The 17,090-nt window shown below is 40.8% G+C and overlaps 1 protein-coding gene across 1 annotated transcript in view; it reads right to left on the bottom strand.

Moving 5' to 3' along the window:
• The window catches only part of LOC102384870 (integrin alpha-4), a gene marked incomplete at its 3' end in the record, with an annotated part of 60,846 nt that overhangs the window by 10,584 nt on the left and 33,172 nt on the right, over positions 1–17,090 (bottom strand). The window contains exons 7-15 of the mRNA XM_006029121.1: positions 14,945–15,030; positions 14,540–14,602; positions 14,310–14,447; positions 11,947–12,058; positions 10,283–10,377; positions 9,538–9,628; positions 6,888–6,933; positions 6,346–6,500; positions 3,797–3,951 (exon numbers count right to left, since the gene is read on the bottom strand). Coding sequence (XP_006029183.1) covers positions 3,797–3,951; positions 6,346–6,500; positions 6,888–6,933; positions 9,538–9,628; positions 10,283–10,377; positions 11,947–12,058; positions 14,310–14,447; positions 14,540–14,602; positions 14,945–15,030 — 941 coding nt within the window. The remainder of the gene's footprint in view (positions 1–3,796; positions 3,952–6,345; positions 6,501–6,887; positions 6,934–9,537; positions 9,629–10,282; positions 10,378–11,946; positions 12,059–14,309; positions 14,448–14,539; positions 14,603–14,944; positions 15,031–17,090) is intronic.

The following is a 17,090-nucleotide window of genomic DNA, read 5'->3' as shown; positions in this document are numbered from 1 at the left end:
GAGCTGAGGAGGTATACTCCTCTTTAGTAATCTCTCCCTGTTTCCACTGCTTATATGCCCCCCTTTTTGCCCTTAGGCTGCTCTGGATTTCTCTGGTCAGCCAAGGAAGCCTCTTGGCCCCTTTCCCCCGCATCGGGATCGTCTCCCTCTGTGCCTGAAGGATCGCTTCCTTAAGGCACAGCCACCCTTCCTGGCCACCAAATCTCTTACTCTGCAGTGCATCATTGACTAAACGCCTGAGCTCGCTGAAGTCAGCCTTCCTAAAGTCTAGCACTTCCACCCTACTAGTTACCTTTCCCACTCTGAACCTTATGGTGAATTCTATTATTTGGTGGTCATTGTCCCCCAGGTGACCACTGATCTGTAGGTCCCCTACCATGTCCTCCCCCGTTGCCAATACCAGGTCCAGGAAGACATTCCCCGTAGTGAGACCATGTACCTCCTGCGTCAGGTGGAGGTCCTGTACACAGGATAGGAACCTGCGTGAACAGTGGGAATTTGCTGTCTGCATCTCCCAGCAGATGTCAGGGTAGTTTAGGTCCCCCATGACTACCGCTTCTCTAGTCTTTATGGTCTCCGAGAGCTGCCTCAGGAGTTAGAAATCTAGTTCTTCCCCTTGGTGTGGGGGTCTGTATAACGTTGCTTGACATAAAGCGCAACCCCTCCCCCTCTCTTCTCCACTCTATCCTTTCTGTACAGCTTATAGCCCTCAATGTGTACCGCCCAGGGCATAGTGCGCCACAAAATTTTAAGAGAATTTCTTAAATCTCAATCTATGTAATACTAATATTTCAGTAGCTTGTTGAGCCTGATCAACTATATGGGCAGTATCAAAACTCTAAAAATCAAAAGTCCAATTGCCTTGGTAGTGACTTTTAGTTTTACTTTATAGCTACACAGGAGGCACCCCAAGAAGGCAGTCACTAGTATCCCTGAAACATGTACACAGATGATGTCACTATAGTAGCACAAGGAATGGACAAGACAGAACTAGGAAAGATACTGAGTACAAACATGGAACTCATTGCGCATTATGCCTGAACATTAATAAATCAGTATCAGAGGGGTGGGGCCAGCTCTGCTCTCTGGAGCAGACAGCATAGCCCAGACCACGGCCAAGCGGAAGGAGCACAGCGTCAGCTCAGCTGTTGGCTGCATCCTCCCACTCGGCTGAGGGGTTTCCACCCTGGCGTGGCTCCTAGCAGAGGAAGCTTAGCCCTCAAGTGGACGCCTCAGGCACAGTCCTGCATGGCAAATCTGTCTGCCACATGCCCCTGAGCTGGGAAATCCCCCGTGGGTCCTTGTCAAGTGACAGCTGCCAAAGCCTGGGGGATGGGCAGGTGGGTCAGAGGTGCCACCTGGGGTCCCAGGTGCCCCTAGGCTGGAGCTACTACCTGGGTGTGGTACGGCTGTCCTAGCAAACAGGAATCCCTGTGCTAGGAGGAGGGAGAGGGACCACCTGGTTATATGCAGCCTGCCCTTGCAGCACCTGATAGCAGCCCTGATTCTGCGCTCACTCCTATTTAAGCCCTGCCAATTCCACCACACAGCTTTGCCCGGTTCCACTCCCCCAGATAACTGCTAGTTACCTCCCTGCTATAGCAGCTGTGTGATGCTGCAGCCTAGATCCACCCCACCTCCTGCACAGCCCCTGCCAGAGCAACTCCCCAGACAGTGGGCAGCACCAAGTGGGGACCCCACCAAACCTTGCCATCCTGTTCTGCTGATGCTAGCATCGCTGCCTGCTCACTCCCACACATTTACCATGTGGAGCCTACTGTGCCAATGGGCTTCAGTCATGGATGGTGTTGGAACTCACCACAATCCTGCATATCATCCTTGGCACCAGCAACTTGTGCCGCCCTGCTCCTCTGCCACAGACCATTTAACTAATATAGTTAAAGTAAGTTAAACAGGTAATTTTTTTAATGAGATTCACATCCCTACTTAGAACCACTGCACTCACAATAGTATATGCCCCAGCAGAATATTGTGCTCCTGTATGGTCTAGAAGCTGTCACACTAAAAATCTCAACACTACTTAACAGTGCAATGAGACTCATAACAGGCTGAAAAACTTGCACACAGAGGTACTCCCTGTATTCTCATGCATTAGATGAAGTGATATAAGAAGACAGACCCTAACATCAACACTGGCAACAGAGGCAAGAGAGGACAACAATCACCTGTTCCATCAACTGTTAACTGAAGACCTGAATAGATGGAGGCTTAAAAGTTGTAAACCATTTATACATGAAGCCCACAAGCCTTGGAAGAGCCTGGGGGTGCTGAACAGTGGCAGGTCCACGGGGAACATGTGCACCCCCTGACAGTCAATGTTCCCCACTTAGGCAACGGGCAGGCGGGGCAGGTAAGAGCGCTAGTGCCCCCCCTGAGAGAGCTGGCTGGGGAGTAGGGACGCCAGGAGAAGCAATCCCTGCAGTCCCCCCCAAAGTTAATCACACCGACTGGGGAGGAGGAGGTTCCCTCATGGTCAACTGCACTGTCCCAAAAGTGCCAGCAGTGTGCCCGGAAATGCCAGGTCGATGCGATCGGCTGCGGGGGAACCCCCCACCCCAATCAGCAATATCGGCCACTGGGCCCCTCCTCCTCCCAGTCACTGACTGGCCACTGGGGGGGCAAGTACCGCGTTCCCCCCCGACTCAGAAGGCACCAGTTGCCCTTGGTGCTGAATCAAACCTATGGGCAACAATGGAGTAGGCCAACTTCTGGCCTATTCCTATAATATTTTATACCAGTACCAAACAAGCCCTCCACTGGGCACGACCCTGACAGAAAAGTGAGGGTTAAGCTGAACAGACTGAGATCTGAATACGGACACTTCAAAACAACACTTTACCAAATTAACACCTTGGACAGCCCCCTGTGCGAATGTAGTGTCCAACAAACAACACAGCATTTCACTGAAATCTATAATCTTTACCAATGCCCACACAGGGCAGATAAAATGCACACATTAAGCAATAACAACAGATAGTGGCTCAGATTTGTAAGCTGATATCTGATGCCATACATAAAAAGAAGCTCTATGGACCAAGGGTCAGATTCTGTTCCACCTATTAGGCATACAAATGGATTTATGTACTGAAGTGTAATTCTATTCCACTCTAATATCATGAAAATCCATTAATACTCTAACTTTGTGGCAACGTCATCTTACTATTAAGACACAAAACAAGAAATGAGGAAAAGGAGAACCTACTCACCTTTTCCATTATCTTTTCTACATGTCTAATGGGAAGTGGTTCTCACTCCTTCCCTGAGGATCTTCAAAAGGAGGCTGGATAATCACCTAGCCAGGGTCGTTTGACCCCAGCATTCTTTCCTGCCTGTGGCAGGGGGTCGGACTTGATGATCTACTCAGGTCCCTTCTGACCCTATCAGCTATGAAACTATGAATAGAACCTGGTCCCAAATGCTGCTACACACAATGCTCTTGTAATAATTTCTCAGTTGCCACAGAAAATTGAACAAAATTGACTTCCACTTACCATCTCTCGCTTCCATATCATAGGGTAAAAAATTACCAAAAATATGATCCTACCCATGGGTCACACATTTTTAGTGGCATCCAAATTTCAGCACAGTTGATAACAGTCAAAAAAGTCATGTAAAAAAAGTCAAAAACCCCATAATTTATGTTCAAGAAAACACATTTTAATTTTCAATTTCTGTGAAAAAATTCTAAACAAAATATTTAAATCCTGATTTAAATTAGGTAGGTGGTCTTTCCAAGTACAACAATATTATATTAAATTGATACTGGATACGTTACCCTCATAAATGCTGGATGAAGTTTGCAGGTAACATTGTTGTTGTAAACCTTTGCACTTCCAGAGGTCGTAGCTGATGTTCCATTAGAAGAAAAGTAAAACCTTGCCTGAGTGTCTGCCTTTCTTGTCACGTCTACACTTAGATTATAAAACAATACTGAAAGATTAAAAAGAACAAAGGATATTTTGTAAAAACCCTTCTTGAAACATTTTTACTTTCCCTAATTTGTTAGAGTTATACCGTATCACTTATATCAAGTATATTCCACAATGTTTGCCTCACAATGCCTTACTTGCAAAATGGGTTTTCAAAACTTTGGAATATAACAAAGCTGCCAGGATAAAAGGAAAAAACGGAAAAACATGCTCACTATTTCTCTGAGAATACTTGTGCTTTAACCAGGGTTACCATATGTCCATACCATATGTTTTCCCAGACATGTTCTCTTTTTTGGCCCCTGGTACTACATCTGGGCGGGTTTTTAAAATAAGAGCAAATGTCTGGGTTTTCTGCTTTTCTGGGCTGGCTGCTTGGGGCTGGGAGCAACGAACAAGCTGATTGGCTGTCAGGGGTCATGTGCTCCCCATGTGGGCTTCGGGAAGCCAGAAAGAGGGAAAGGGAGAGAGCACGAGTGTGAGTGGGCGCGTGTACAACGTGAGGACTGCTTGGGCAGCAGGGTTGTGGGGAGGCAGGTGTCTGTGGGTCAGGACTGAGGGGCACTAGCAGGGCAAGGGGCTGTGGGTCGGGAGTGAGGGGTACCAGCAGGGCTGGGAGGGAGGCAGGGGGCTGCAGGTCTTGAGTAAGGGGCACAGGGGACAGGGTGGGTGACTGTGGGTTGGGTGTGCAGGACACTGGCAGTGCCAGGGTACTGCTGTTTGGGAGTGAGGGGCACTGGCAGGGCTGAGGTCTGTGGGTCCAGGTTTAGCAATTCAAAATTTTACCTCTGCCTCGATCACGTTTGTACTTCAAGTATTTTAAGACAACTAGTACTGCTATATCATTTAACTTATCTTGTCCAATTTAGGATTTACTAAGTTATTTAGTACCCCAAAGAAGTGTGATGGGTAAGTAGCCATAGGTAATTATCAGGGATCCTGATTTTCTCTGATTTAAAAAAATCCACAATTTTCAGTTTAAAAATAAAAGTAAGCCCAAATCCACATTTTTCCCATGATTAAAATAAAACACCACTAATATATATATATATTAGTGGTGTTTCATTTAAATCACAGAAATATGTGGATTTGGGGTTACTTTTTATTAACCGAAAATTGAAGATTTTTTCAAATCAGGAAAAAACAGGATTTCTGGTAATTATACATCAGGAAAAGTTTGTATTGGCATTAAAGTTAAGAAGACTTTCTACTTTTCCAAATAATTTAATTTTCCCAAATACACTCAAGTTCTTTGAACAGAGGAATAAAACAAAATTTAAACATTTTAGAATACCCTGTGTTGAAGATAGGTTGTTCTCATTCCGTTAGCCTTTTGTTCCCCTGCATGTGACTAGTTAAAAACTAACATTAATGTGTTAGAGAGCACCTGGGCCAATTCTTTAACATTCTCTGGTTCACACTGGATGTATCCACATGTGCCATTAAAGTGACATGATAAATTCAGGCACAGTTTGTGCCTGAGTCAGCTGCTCCCGAGTACAGATGCTGTGCCTGGGACTGCAGCAGTCTGAGCCAAGGTGGAGCAGCCCTGGGCTGGTAGGTGCCCAGGAGGTAAGCCCCAGGCTTTGGGCGGAAGCATCAATTGGCAGAGGGGCTGGCTGGGGCACAAGGGTGCCAAATGCAGGACAAGGTGGCAGGCAGCCCACCTGCACTTTAGCACCCTCATGCTCCAGGCAACCCCTATCACTGTCTACATGTGTGTTTCAGTGCACGTAATTGCTCTGCCAGGGGATAGTTCTATACCCAATGCTACTATCCTATGGTAGAGTTAATTAATTTACTACACCCTAAAACCAGCACACATGTAGATGGTGATGCTTTACTGTGGAGCTAATCAGTCAACTCTACAGTCAAGTGCATGTGTAGATGCACCCACTGTCTAGTTCCTAGGGCTTAGATGCTTAACACTTGTTTTTTAAAATCCTCCTAATTTCCTGATAGAGCAAAAGGTATTTTATCATCATGGTAAGATTATGAACACATCCTTTCACAGGTTTCCAAATGCAGAACATAAATATGATAAAAGCCTCTTACCATTCATTTCAAATATTATTCCATGCTAAAAATGCATTTACTCTTTCTAGAGGAATTCTCATTCATTATAGTCTAACTTTGCAAGAGGTCTTTTTTTCCATTTCTACTGATACCCCTTTCATATTGTCCAGCGAAATGGCTGTGTAAAAAGCTTTGAAGGTTAAATACATTGTTAGGCATTTTACCTAGATTATCAGTAAGTTAACTACTGTTTTCATTTAGTTTTGCATATAATAAAATATACTTTGTGAATAATCAAGTATTCTGCAGCACTAGAACAAATCCAGGCATGCAATCAACATTTTAGAAAATATATTGAAATATGTAACAAATACCTTACCAATATAGCCAGGTACCTCTCGTCCTTTATATGTAAAACAGACCATCAAATTCATACACACAGCAGGTTGGCCATTTTCCACACACTCTAAATTAGTTCGATTTACTGTATCGGGGTGTTTTAAAGATGCTTCAACAATTACAACTGGTTTTGTTCTAAGAATACAAAAGAATTTGAAGTTACTAAATGCTTTCACTTTCATGTATTGATGTATTAATACTTCAATATTTCAGCATACATGAGTTATCATTTGTGAATATAATTTAAAGTAGCCTCTGAATTTTATGCAATAAAAATGAAAGTAGGGATTTATGAGGCAAATTTCAGTTTTACTGCTTCAAGAAGTTTCAGAATGATATTTACCTTTTGCTCTACCTTATATATATCAGTGTAATATAACATTCTAGAGCTCAGTAACCAAAGTTCAAAATACCATAAAGAGCACTGTGAGGTCACTAGCACATTGTGGATTTTTTTAATTGCATCTCATAATTTACAATTAAATCCAATTGTTTTTAAGCACTGAAATGTATCAGCCTCACCTCAGCAGCACCGCAGAATCAGAGAGAAAGGCACCAACTGCTACATCTGTACGAAAACAGAGATGAATGAGTATCATTAGTTAGAGGGAATCACTCCACAAGCAGAGCACCTTCCTGAAAATTCAACCTTTTTACTGTAATAAAACCCTTTTTGTACATTATTAAGTAAAAAGGATATACCGAGATATATACTGCTGATATTTTTGTACAAACTCTTTAACTTTCTGATTTCTATCTATTAAAGCTTCAGTATTGATGTACAGGCAGTCCTCGGACTTATGACACAACTGGTTCCTGAAAACGGCGTCTTAAGTCGAAACGTTGTAACTCAGAACCAATTTTCCCATAGCAAACAATGTTATAAACGGGGGATTGGTTCCTGAACCAAGGCCCAATACCCTGTTTTCAACAAAAATAACCCAATTTTGTACTCAATCAATTATAGATGAGTAATATAGCTACATTAATGTATTTATATTGTAAATAGTAATCATATTGATTTGGAAGGACTTCTTTGAAGTGACTTTGCTGGACTTTTTGAAGGGCTCTTGGCTGGATTCTTCTCATGAGTCTTGGCTGCAGGTTCTTCTGGAGCCTTGTCTGCTTTCTTAAAGAAAGTGTCCAAGGAAGTTTAGACAGATGTTCTCCAGGGAGATGGGTGACACAGCGACTTATTTGCTGGTATGGCGTCACATCAAATCAAGCATTGTAAAGTTGAAACTGACATCAGAAAATTGAAACGGTATCAATTTAGAAATGTTGTAAGTGCAAAAAGTTGTAATTCAAAATGTTGCAAGTCGAGAACTGCCTGTATCTGCAGTTGCAACCGCAATAGTTAAGGCTGCAATTCAATTTCATTAGCCAAATAATTAACTGAAGCCAAAATACAATTCAGCAGAATTTGTGATGTTTATGTTTTCATTTTAAACTCAGAAATATATTTGATGTTATTCTCAGATCAAAATAAAACTGGGCATGTGAAAGGGGTAATGGGCAAGGGCAATCCACAGGTGGGCTTTAATCAAAGGTAAAAATTGCAAACTGAGTTAGAGCCTCCTGTATGCATTACAGATATTGCACAATTAACTGGAGATCAGCTACCCATGCAAAGTAGCTATCATACAATAAAAAGCTCTAACTAGCCATAAAATTAGACCTCAGAAATGTGTACTAACTTTATAGCTGGTTACTATCAAGCTTCAATTTGCACATATAGTAGGGTCTCCCCTGCAGCTGGGAACCCAATCAGCTGACAATCCCCCAGGTCTAGGAGTTTCACACACTCCTGAGCCCTAGGGATCATGGCAGCAGCAATTCCCAGGGTTTGGGGGTTTCAGGCACCCCCAAGTCCTAAAATTGTGGCAGCTGCAATTCCTAGGACTCCAAGGTGTGGGGAACTCCTGGGGCTACAGGATTGCTGCAGGGACAATCCTCTGGCCCTACAAGTTTTTTTGCACCCCCAGGGGTAGGGGAAATCATGACAGTGGAGATCCTCTAGCCCCAGGGGTGCATGGGGCACCCTTGAGGCTGGAAGCCTCTCAACTGAGGAGGGCTCCCAGCTGCAGGAGCTTGCTTATAGGTGCTGCAGGGGGGGACCCCGGATCAGGCTCCCACTGTGCCAACAATAAGGTGCAATGGGATCTAATACATGATCTTACAATCGTGCCTCCTGCCATGCATGTGTGACATGGCAGGAGGCACGATTGTCTGAATTGAGCATTAGATGCCATCACACCTTTACCTGCATGTGTAGAGGGGGCCTAAATGACTAAAGACCAGAAGTCTGAAAAGTTAAAAGAGGCACTGTTACCAGAAATATGCAAGGGTACTCTTTCTGAATGAAGCAAAGGGCACCAAAACACTAGAGTTTAAGACTTAAATATTCGCTTAAATAATTTATCTGACTCTTGCTATGTTTCTTTCTAGCCACATCATTTTGCTTTATGCAGTAAATCTTGTAGTTAGGATCCTCTAGTCTCTTGGGAGCAGTCCTTGATGACTCTTTTGCAAACCATGGCTGTGGCTGGACCAGAAAAAATAGATTTGAATTTGGACTACAACACAGAGTGCTGAAGAGACTGTTGTGTCTGACGACAGGCTCTCAGAATTGCTGAAATACGCAGGAGGCAGTAAATCCTATGCTGGACTTTTCCCTTTAGTCCTTTTGTACCTGTAGTTTACTACCTTTCCCAAAACTATTGGGACAAATACCCCATTTCATGAATCAATTGGGTCTTCATTCATTCATTTATTCATTCAATAATTTTGTAATTCACTATGCTAAATAATTTTTATATGAGAAACATTAGACTGCAACATCACTAGATGAACTGGTTGCCATTAAGGAGTCAGTGTCCGCAAACAGATATCAGTTAATTCTTTTATACTTTACTGCAAACTTAGTTTTAAGCCTTTCTGAGCTCTTCAACAGGATATTAATCTATCGCAGAAAAGCCACTGTCTTGCAGTCTTAACCTCTTTGCTTTTTTCTTATCAAAATGTAATGTGACAATCTGTCATAATAGCAGATTTTGCTCCTCAAATTTTGCTAGGAATACTGAGTATTATGGATGGTTTCTTCTCACTAGTGACATTTCATTTCATTTCTACTCCTTTAAACACAAAGAGTAGTCAAAATTGTTAAACTTACCTTGATAACCATTGTTATCAGCATCAATGCCACTTGATATGGAATGTCCAAACATGCTTAAAGTGTTGCTGATTCTGTGCCCTTGTATTCTCTGAAAAATAAAGAATTGACCTAAATGAGAATAATTCCACTTGGAAATGTGGTAACCAATGAGAAACTTTAGCTCAACCATACTGTATGCTAAACCAAAAACTTTCTTGATTTTGGTTAACCTATCTTTGAATTCAGGATTAGCTCTGTTTTTGCAAATAATATATCACATAAATCTTACTTAATTCACATAATTCATTTCTACTCTTTCTTCTATATTGAAATGAACATAAATATCTGCACTGCAACAACACAGTAATTTTAAATAAACTGTGGTCCTTTACATGAGGGACCTAAATTCCATTTCTTTGGGAGAAGTCACTAAGAAGATGATACCAAATAGATATACTTCCCAACCTTGTTTATTGAACACTACTGACAACTTGACTTTTATTGCTCTATGGAAGTGCTAGGAAAAACAACCTCCTGAAACACATAACTCTGGAGAAATGTGTACAAAACCCTCTTAAGGTTAGGCTAAAATAATAATGAAAAAAGACACTCATATACCATAACAAACCACAAACGTTCTGATACTCAAATGTTTTCAAACATATTTAGTTACCCTTTAGGCAAGAAAATAAAAGCACTACAGAATTACAGTAATCATTTTTATTTACTGGAATTTTTTAAAAGACTGTCAGAAAAGTGATACCTGTGAGAAGGATGCAGTTATCCCATCTTTTCTGCCATTGTATATGTAAATAGCTCCTTCCTGGTTGTCTTCCTGTGGAGCCCCAATAGCCACATCTACAGAAATATTTCAGGAGATGATAAAATTATCCTACTTGGCAAGTCAGGGTTAAACATGATTAAGAAATGCAGCTTACAGATATTTTAATATGAGAAGTAATATGCAATCAAGATACAGTTTTATAGTTTTCTCATTTTGAACTTGTTTATATTTCTCACTTTCGAGACTTACTGAACATATGTTTGTTTATATTTAATGCTCCATTTACAATGTTACAACATGACTTGCTGGAAACAAAAGATAAACTATGATGGTTCTGATTTTTATAGTCCTCTCAACAGAGCTTCTCCTAAATTATTAAAGATCTTATAACAAACACAAATGCATTTATAGTTGTAGTTTATGTGCAAGAAATGCAATTGTGCTTCACTCTTTTAGTCAGATTTACTGTACTAGATTTCTCCAGGAAGCCTCAGTGGGGCTCTGCTCCTTAGCCTGAAGTGATGCAAACCCATATCTTCCACTTTCCAGGCAACAAGCCTAACTCCAAGTAAAGATGCAGTCATGCTTTGTGCTGCAGCCATGAATCCTGAACTGCTTTTCTACACCGGTGTTTCTCAAATAGTGTGCCATGGCACACAAGTGTGCCATCAGAAATGAACAGGTGTCTCGCAGAATTTTGCCATGGCAATGAACTACAATAGGTATGAGGATGGGAATGCCTTAACAGGCGAGCCCCAGAAAATTTTTATTAATGTAAGTGTGCCTTGGGTTGGAAAAGATTGGGAAACACTGTTCTACACCATAGTCCACCTTCAAATGTTGGCCCTCAAATCCAGCTTGGCTGGTGACTGAACACCTTAGGCTGATAACAGCTTTGAAGCTTTGAACCCATGGATTACTCGTCCATGCAAACATTTACACCATCACTCCTTGTTGCATTTTAAAAGAAAGCAGATAGTCTTGCTCAGTTCTTTGTAAATAAAAAGAGGAGCATCCCTCTACAGTATTCTAGGCTCTGAAAACCAAGTGAAGAAGGCTTTTCTTTTTTCCAGACACAGCCCTGTGCTTAGAATTTCCTATTGGCTAGATCAGTGTGTCTCAATCTTTTTAGACTCAAGGCATCCCTCCATAATTTTTGTGAATTATGGGAATGGAAGAAAGAGAAGCGGATGAAAGGGAAGAGCCTGCACTCATCTCCTCATTGAAAACTGAACTTATCTTGCCTATCCTGGTGGTCCTTTTCAAAGGTTGCCAAAACACCCCAAAGCGCCATGACACCCTAGCTGAGAGTCACTGGGCTAAATATTAGAATCCCTGCTTGGTGCAAAGTCTTTTTGGATCACCAAACTCTTCTGCACTCAAGGCAGAGAGAGCCAAGTCATCTAACAAAGGCTAAGCAACTACATGCTGTGAAACCTGACACCTAACTTGTAATGCCAAATACTTTTAAAATTTAGTCTATAGATGACTGTTTCACATAGGCAGATGGTAATGACTTTGAAACTAGAATACATTCACATGGATGGCCTAAAAATGAAAACCCAAGATTATACTTTAAGAATCATCATACTCCTATTTATTGTTACATTCCACTGCTTTCAGTTATAAATGCTCATTAATACCTTTAAAACCATCATTATCAATGTCTCCTAGATTGGCTATGGATTCTCCAAACCTTGCCGCATATGAGTCACTTCCAGCTAGTTCTAGCTCCAGTTCTTTCATTTCAGCTTTCTGAAACAAAGCAAAAAACAAATGTATATTAACTAAAGGATTTCCAGATGAACCGCAATCCTGATATATGTTTATACAAATATTGTTCTTAATTGCCTTTACAAACAAAAGTATGTCAGATTGACCTTTCAGTGTATAAATAATCCTTATTAAAGACATCCACTGGGAATTTATATTAGAGGATATGCTACCTTGAAGCAGATACATTATATATGGATCATACATCCTTTAATACAGAATACATGAGTTGCATAAGCAAGGAAGCTTGAAGTTTGGCTTTACTCTGCAGGTAAATGTATAAAAATAGCTTAATCATTGTGTGGTTTCAGAATCACAAATGGTTATTTCAGTGAATAAGTTTTCCATGCACCCTAAGCTTTACAGAATAAACAGTTCAAAGAGGGGAAACTGGAGTCTTCTCTTCTGTTGCAGTCCCTTCTGAAAACATCCAGCTCTTGAATACTGCTTGATTTACTATATTCCAGGAGAAGTTCTAGACTGCAGGCTGGCAGCTAGAAAAATAATTCTACTTATACCTTGAGTACACTGGTTAAAAAAGTCAGTGAAGATAATAAAAAGGGAATCCTACAATATTGTTATAGAATTACAAGCAAATCAATGGTGGACTGCATGCAAAGAGACTGCGACTGGATAATGCATATATCACTAATTATTATAAAATGGTGCTGCTTTTCCCTCTATTTTAACATCAAATATAAGATAAGGGGGGGGTTTTCCCCCAATTATCACAGGGAAAAAGTCCCTTATCTTATATTTGCTTACAAAGAAGCCTCATTAAACACAATTTCTATCATTAAGCTCCTGTCAAAAGCTGCTTGTGCTCAGTAATTGAAACCAACTAAGAATCTAATTAAATGCAGCCAACATTGAGTATAACTATAAAACACATAGCCTATATATTGGGCAATCATGCTGATGGGAGCCTACCATAAGGATAAGTTAGTGCAGCCCATCCCAATAAGATATATCGTAGTGCCCATTGTGCACAGTCCCCCTCAGCACCACTTTTTTTTAAATCATGGTGAGCCACTACACTGAATACATTTCAACTTCCTCTTCACTTCCACAGCTGAGTTGCACCTTTCTTTCCTATTTCCAATGATTCCTGTTTCTTTACCAGCCTTAAAGGTTTGGTGAACATCACCAAACAGAGCTCCAAACAGGTCACCCAGAATCCCACTGTCACCCCCTCTCTCAGCCTGTTGTGTATGAGTGTGGTCCTGCCCTCCATTCCTGGAGCTGGACCAGGTTGCTCTGTGCTTCATCCGCATATAACATTTTGAACAATCCCAGGACTCCTGATAACACTCAGTTCCAGACATAAGTGCTAATTAGCACATACCCTCACAAAGGATCTACCTGGAATAGACATACACACATACTAAGCAGCAGTGGGCTGTGGGAACACCATGGCTTAAAATGCTGTAGACTCTGCTGGGGTCTAACCCAATGAACTGTACAGTAAATCACGAGCCTGTTGGCTTTGGACTAATACCATGCAAAATCTTTACTATACTTAAAAAGGTACAAAAGTGCTGCTTAAAGTGTGTTTATGGAGTACCTGTGCTAAAACTTGTAACTGTTTCCAAAAAAAAGTAAACTGAATCAATTCTGAATGAACTGCCTGTAAGTGAATTACTACAAGTCCATTTATGTCAAGGTCAGGTTTTTCAAATTTGTTCCTCACTTTCATATGCTCAGGGAGAGAAGGGTCTGACAGTAAGGAATGGGGGAAAGGGCTGCAGGGAGAAGAAGCTTAAGGGGCAAGGGGGAGGAAGATGGCAATGGAACTACCTGACCCTCAGATTTATTTTCCCTGCTGTGGCCATGGGAGGGGGGCAAATTCAAGGCAACCCTCCAATAATTAGATTCTATCCCTGGAAAATTTTAACAAATTTATCAAATTTCTATATAGAGAATCTAATTATTGGGTGGAACATCTTATATTTGAGTAAATACAGTATTCTGTTCTGAACAGTAGTTTTAATATAGATATAGCTGCACACACACGCCCAAATCATGTTGCTGTTGTTTTTCTACATATTTATTAGTATTAGCATAACATAGGCTTTTAATTATTAAAAAGTAGTTAAACCACTTGTTTTAATGCCTCTGTGCTGGGCATATTATAATTATTCTATCCAAATCGGTCAAGAGTTCTATGTGATTTAGATTGTTGAATTAATATTACTTCAAATACTAAATTTTAAAATTTAAAAGCAATACTTACAGACCCCGAATTGATGTAAACATAAACCCTGCCTTCTTCCCTGACTTTGCTTTGCATTGGAGCTCCAACCAGTAAGTCTGAAAAGCCGTCTGCATTGAGATCCACCGCACAAACAGCAGCTCCAAAATAAGCACCAAGCTGTGCACATACAGAAGAAGTCCATAACCTTCAGTTCCTTCAGAAAATGCACTGGAAGTTGCAACATGTACCTAATTAATGTGAAAGGTTACCTTTTTACCCTTTAACTCGGACAGGATTTTTAATTGCTTCTCTTCAATGCTAAAAATATATGCCTAAAATAAAAAGAACAGATAGGGAGTTCAATACCTTCACAAACTGCATGAAATAGTAAATATGCTATGGCAGAAAGAAAACACTACATGTCAAGGTCCCTTTAAATAGGGTTTTCCACTACCATATTTTCTACCAGGTCCATTCTTAGTACCACTTTTCCAATTTCATATGGCCTACTCTGCTCTATTCCTTTTCATTCCTTCTCACCAACAATGTTCTCTTGAACTAGAGCAATACTCCTTAGCTTCCTCCAACTGCAATCCTTATTTCTATTGCACTGATCAAATTAAGAGAATCACATACAGTAGAATGCATAATACCCAGTAAAACATAGTTCTTACCTTACCCGTCTGCTCCTGTTGGGGAGCTCCTCCAACTACTTCTATACTAGTTGGTGTTAGAAAATGGCCAGCTCCAACAGCATATCCTGTAAATAAAAATATACTAATTGTATACATACACGGTAACTATAATTTTAGGGAAATAAATATATTCATGATATTATTGCAATGACCATATATAACAGTGTGTACATAAAATTAAAACTATGATCTGTTGCTTTTATTCTGCATCTTCTTTTCATACAACACATGACTCAATAAGATGAGTTCTGAAGGAATGAAGTATGATTTTATGAAAGTTAATGGAAATTTGGCACAGAAATGTTATGTTTCATAAAATGAAGTCAACAAAAGCAAGAAGCATCAATATGAATTCCAGCAACCAGGATTAAAAAGTTTAAGAATAGCCATCTAATGAAAGAGTCCCACTTTTAACTATTGGCTTTTTCGGTAAAAAATAAATTCACTTAAAAATGGAAACACACATCTTTTACTTAGCTACACTCATTCCATTATCCCATCTGAATATCCATCATGTAAGAAAAAACTGACCTAGTTCAATGTTCATATAAGAGAATGCAAAAAATTTAATTCAAACACTATCCAAATTGTTTTTCATTTTAAATGTGCTTGATCGCTATTCATCTATAATACCTGGGCTGCATTTTTTAAAAAGTCTCATCTACAAACAACCTAAATCTCAATTACAATAAGCCAATAAAATAAAAATCGATAAGAAAATACTACTGCCCCAATTTTGGCCCCCTAATCCCCTACACAACTGAATCCATGTGGGTAGTCCTCTCTGTCTGTGCAGGGCCCTCCTAACTAATGGAATCACAGTTGGTATAAAGGTCTACTGAGAGATGCATTGGGAGGACAGAAGCTTATTTTTTAGCCTTGCAGACTTAGCTGTTTGCATGCCTTCCGAAGTTCAGAATGGGACACAAGCTTGGGAGGGTAACGTTGTATTTTATGCTTTAAAGTTGCACCTGTTTATAGAGTGGTGAATTATAGTATTGTTTATATCTAACCTTATTTAATCATTGCTTAAGTTTTGTATAGCCTCATTAATTTTTATTTTGTTTATTAGCTGACTTTGAGTTGTTTTTGTAGAGCTCATAGTGCTCATGATATTATATCTTTTCATTTTTATCACTGTGAGAAGTTCTTCTAACATAATATAGCAATGGTCTTGTTACCAGCTCACATTAACTGAACTTTGCACTAACCAGCTGAATCAAAGGGATGAAATAATTGGTTATGTTGATGAGAGTTGATAAGGGAGGCCAATGGACAATGCTCAAAGTAAGATACTGGGGAACAAGGCCAAATTAAAAGGTATGCTCATGATGAAGGGGTTTAGGTTGTAGCCGTGTTGGTCTAAGGATATAGGCAGACAAGGTTCCTTGGGTGAATTTGATATCTTTTATTAGACCAACCCAAATGGTTGGAGAATAGTTATTAAGCAAGCTTTCGGGTTCAAAAACCCTTCGTCAGGCTCAGGAAGCTGCAGCAGTTGGCGTGTGCTCTTCCTGGATGGAATAAAAAGTAAACAAGCCAGGTAAACAAGCCAGGGGCCACCCATCCTAGCCTTCAGACAAGCACCGAACCTCGCCAACCTCATCACCAGAAGCAAACTTCCTCAACCCCAGAACATGCCAAAAGGATCCAGACCGTGCCATGACAAGAAATGCAAAACCTGCCCCCACATCTCCACCACCCCCACTATTACTACACCCCACAACAGAGCCATCAGCATCCCAGGATCTTACAGCTGCACCTCCAGGAATGTAGTATACCTCATCCAGTGCACCAAATGCCCTGATGGAAGATATGTAGGAGAGACCAGACAACAACTGCGCACCAGAATGAATGCACACCGGAAATCCATCAAAGACAGAAACACCCCATTACCGGTGGGGGCACATTTCTCACAGGAGGGCCACTCTCTCTCCAATCTCTCAGTCCTGATCCTCAAGGGAAATTTACACAGCACTTCCCAGAGACGAGCCTATGAGCTCCATTTCATCAACCTGCTGGATACTAGAGATCAGGGACTAAACATAGACATTGGATTTTTGATACATTACAATCTGCCTGGCAACTGACTCCCCAGCCCAGCCCAGCCCAGCCCCTGGCTTCT

Source organism: Alligator sinensis, unplaced genomic scaffold (assembly GCF_000455745.1).
Source record: "Alligator sinensis unplaced genomic scaffold, ASM45574v1 scaffold1130_1, whole genome shotgun sequence".
NCBI classification, from domain to species: Eukaryota; Metazoa; Chordata; order Crocodylia; family Alligatoridae; genus Alligator; species Alligator sinensis.
The sequence above is the reverse complement of the archived record's forward strand: the minus strand, read 5'-3'. Positions and strand labels throughout refer to the sequence as shown.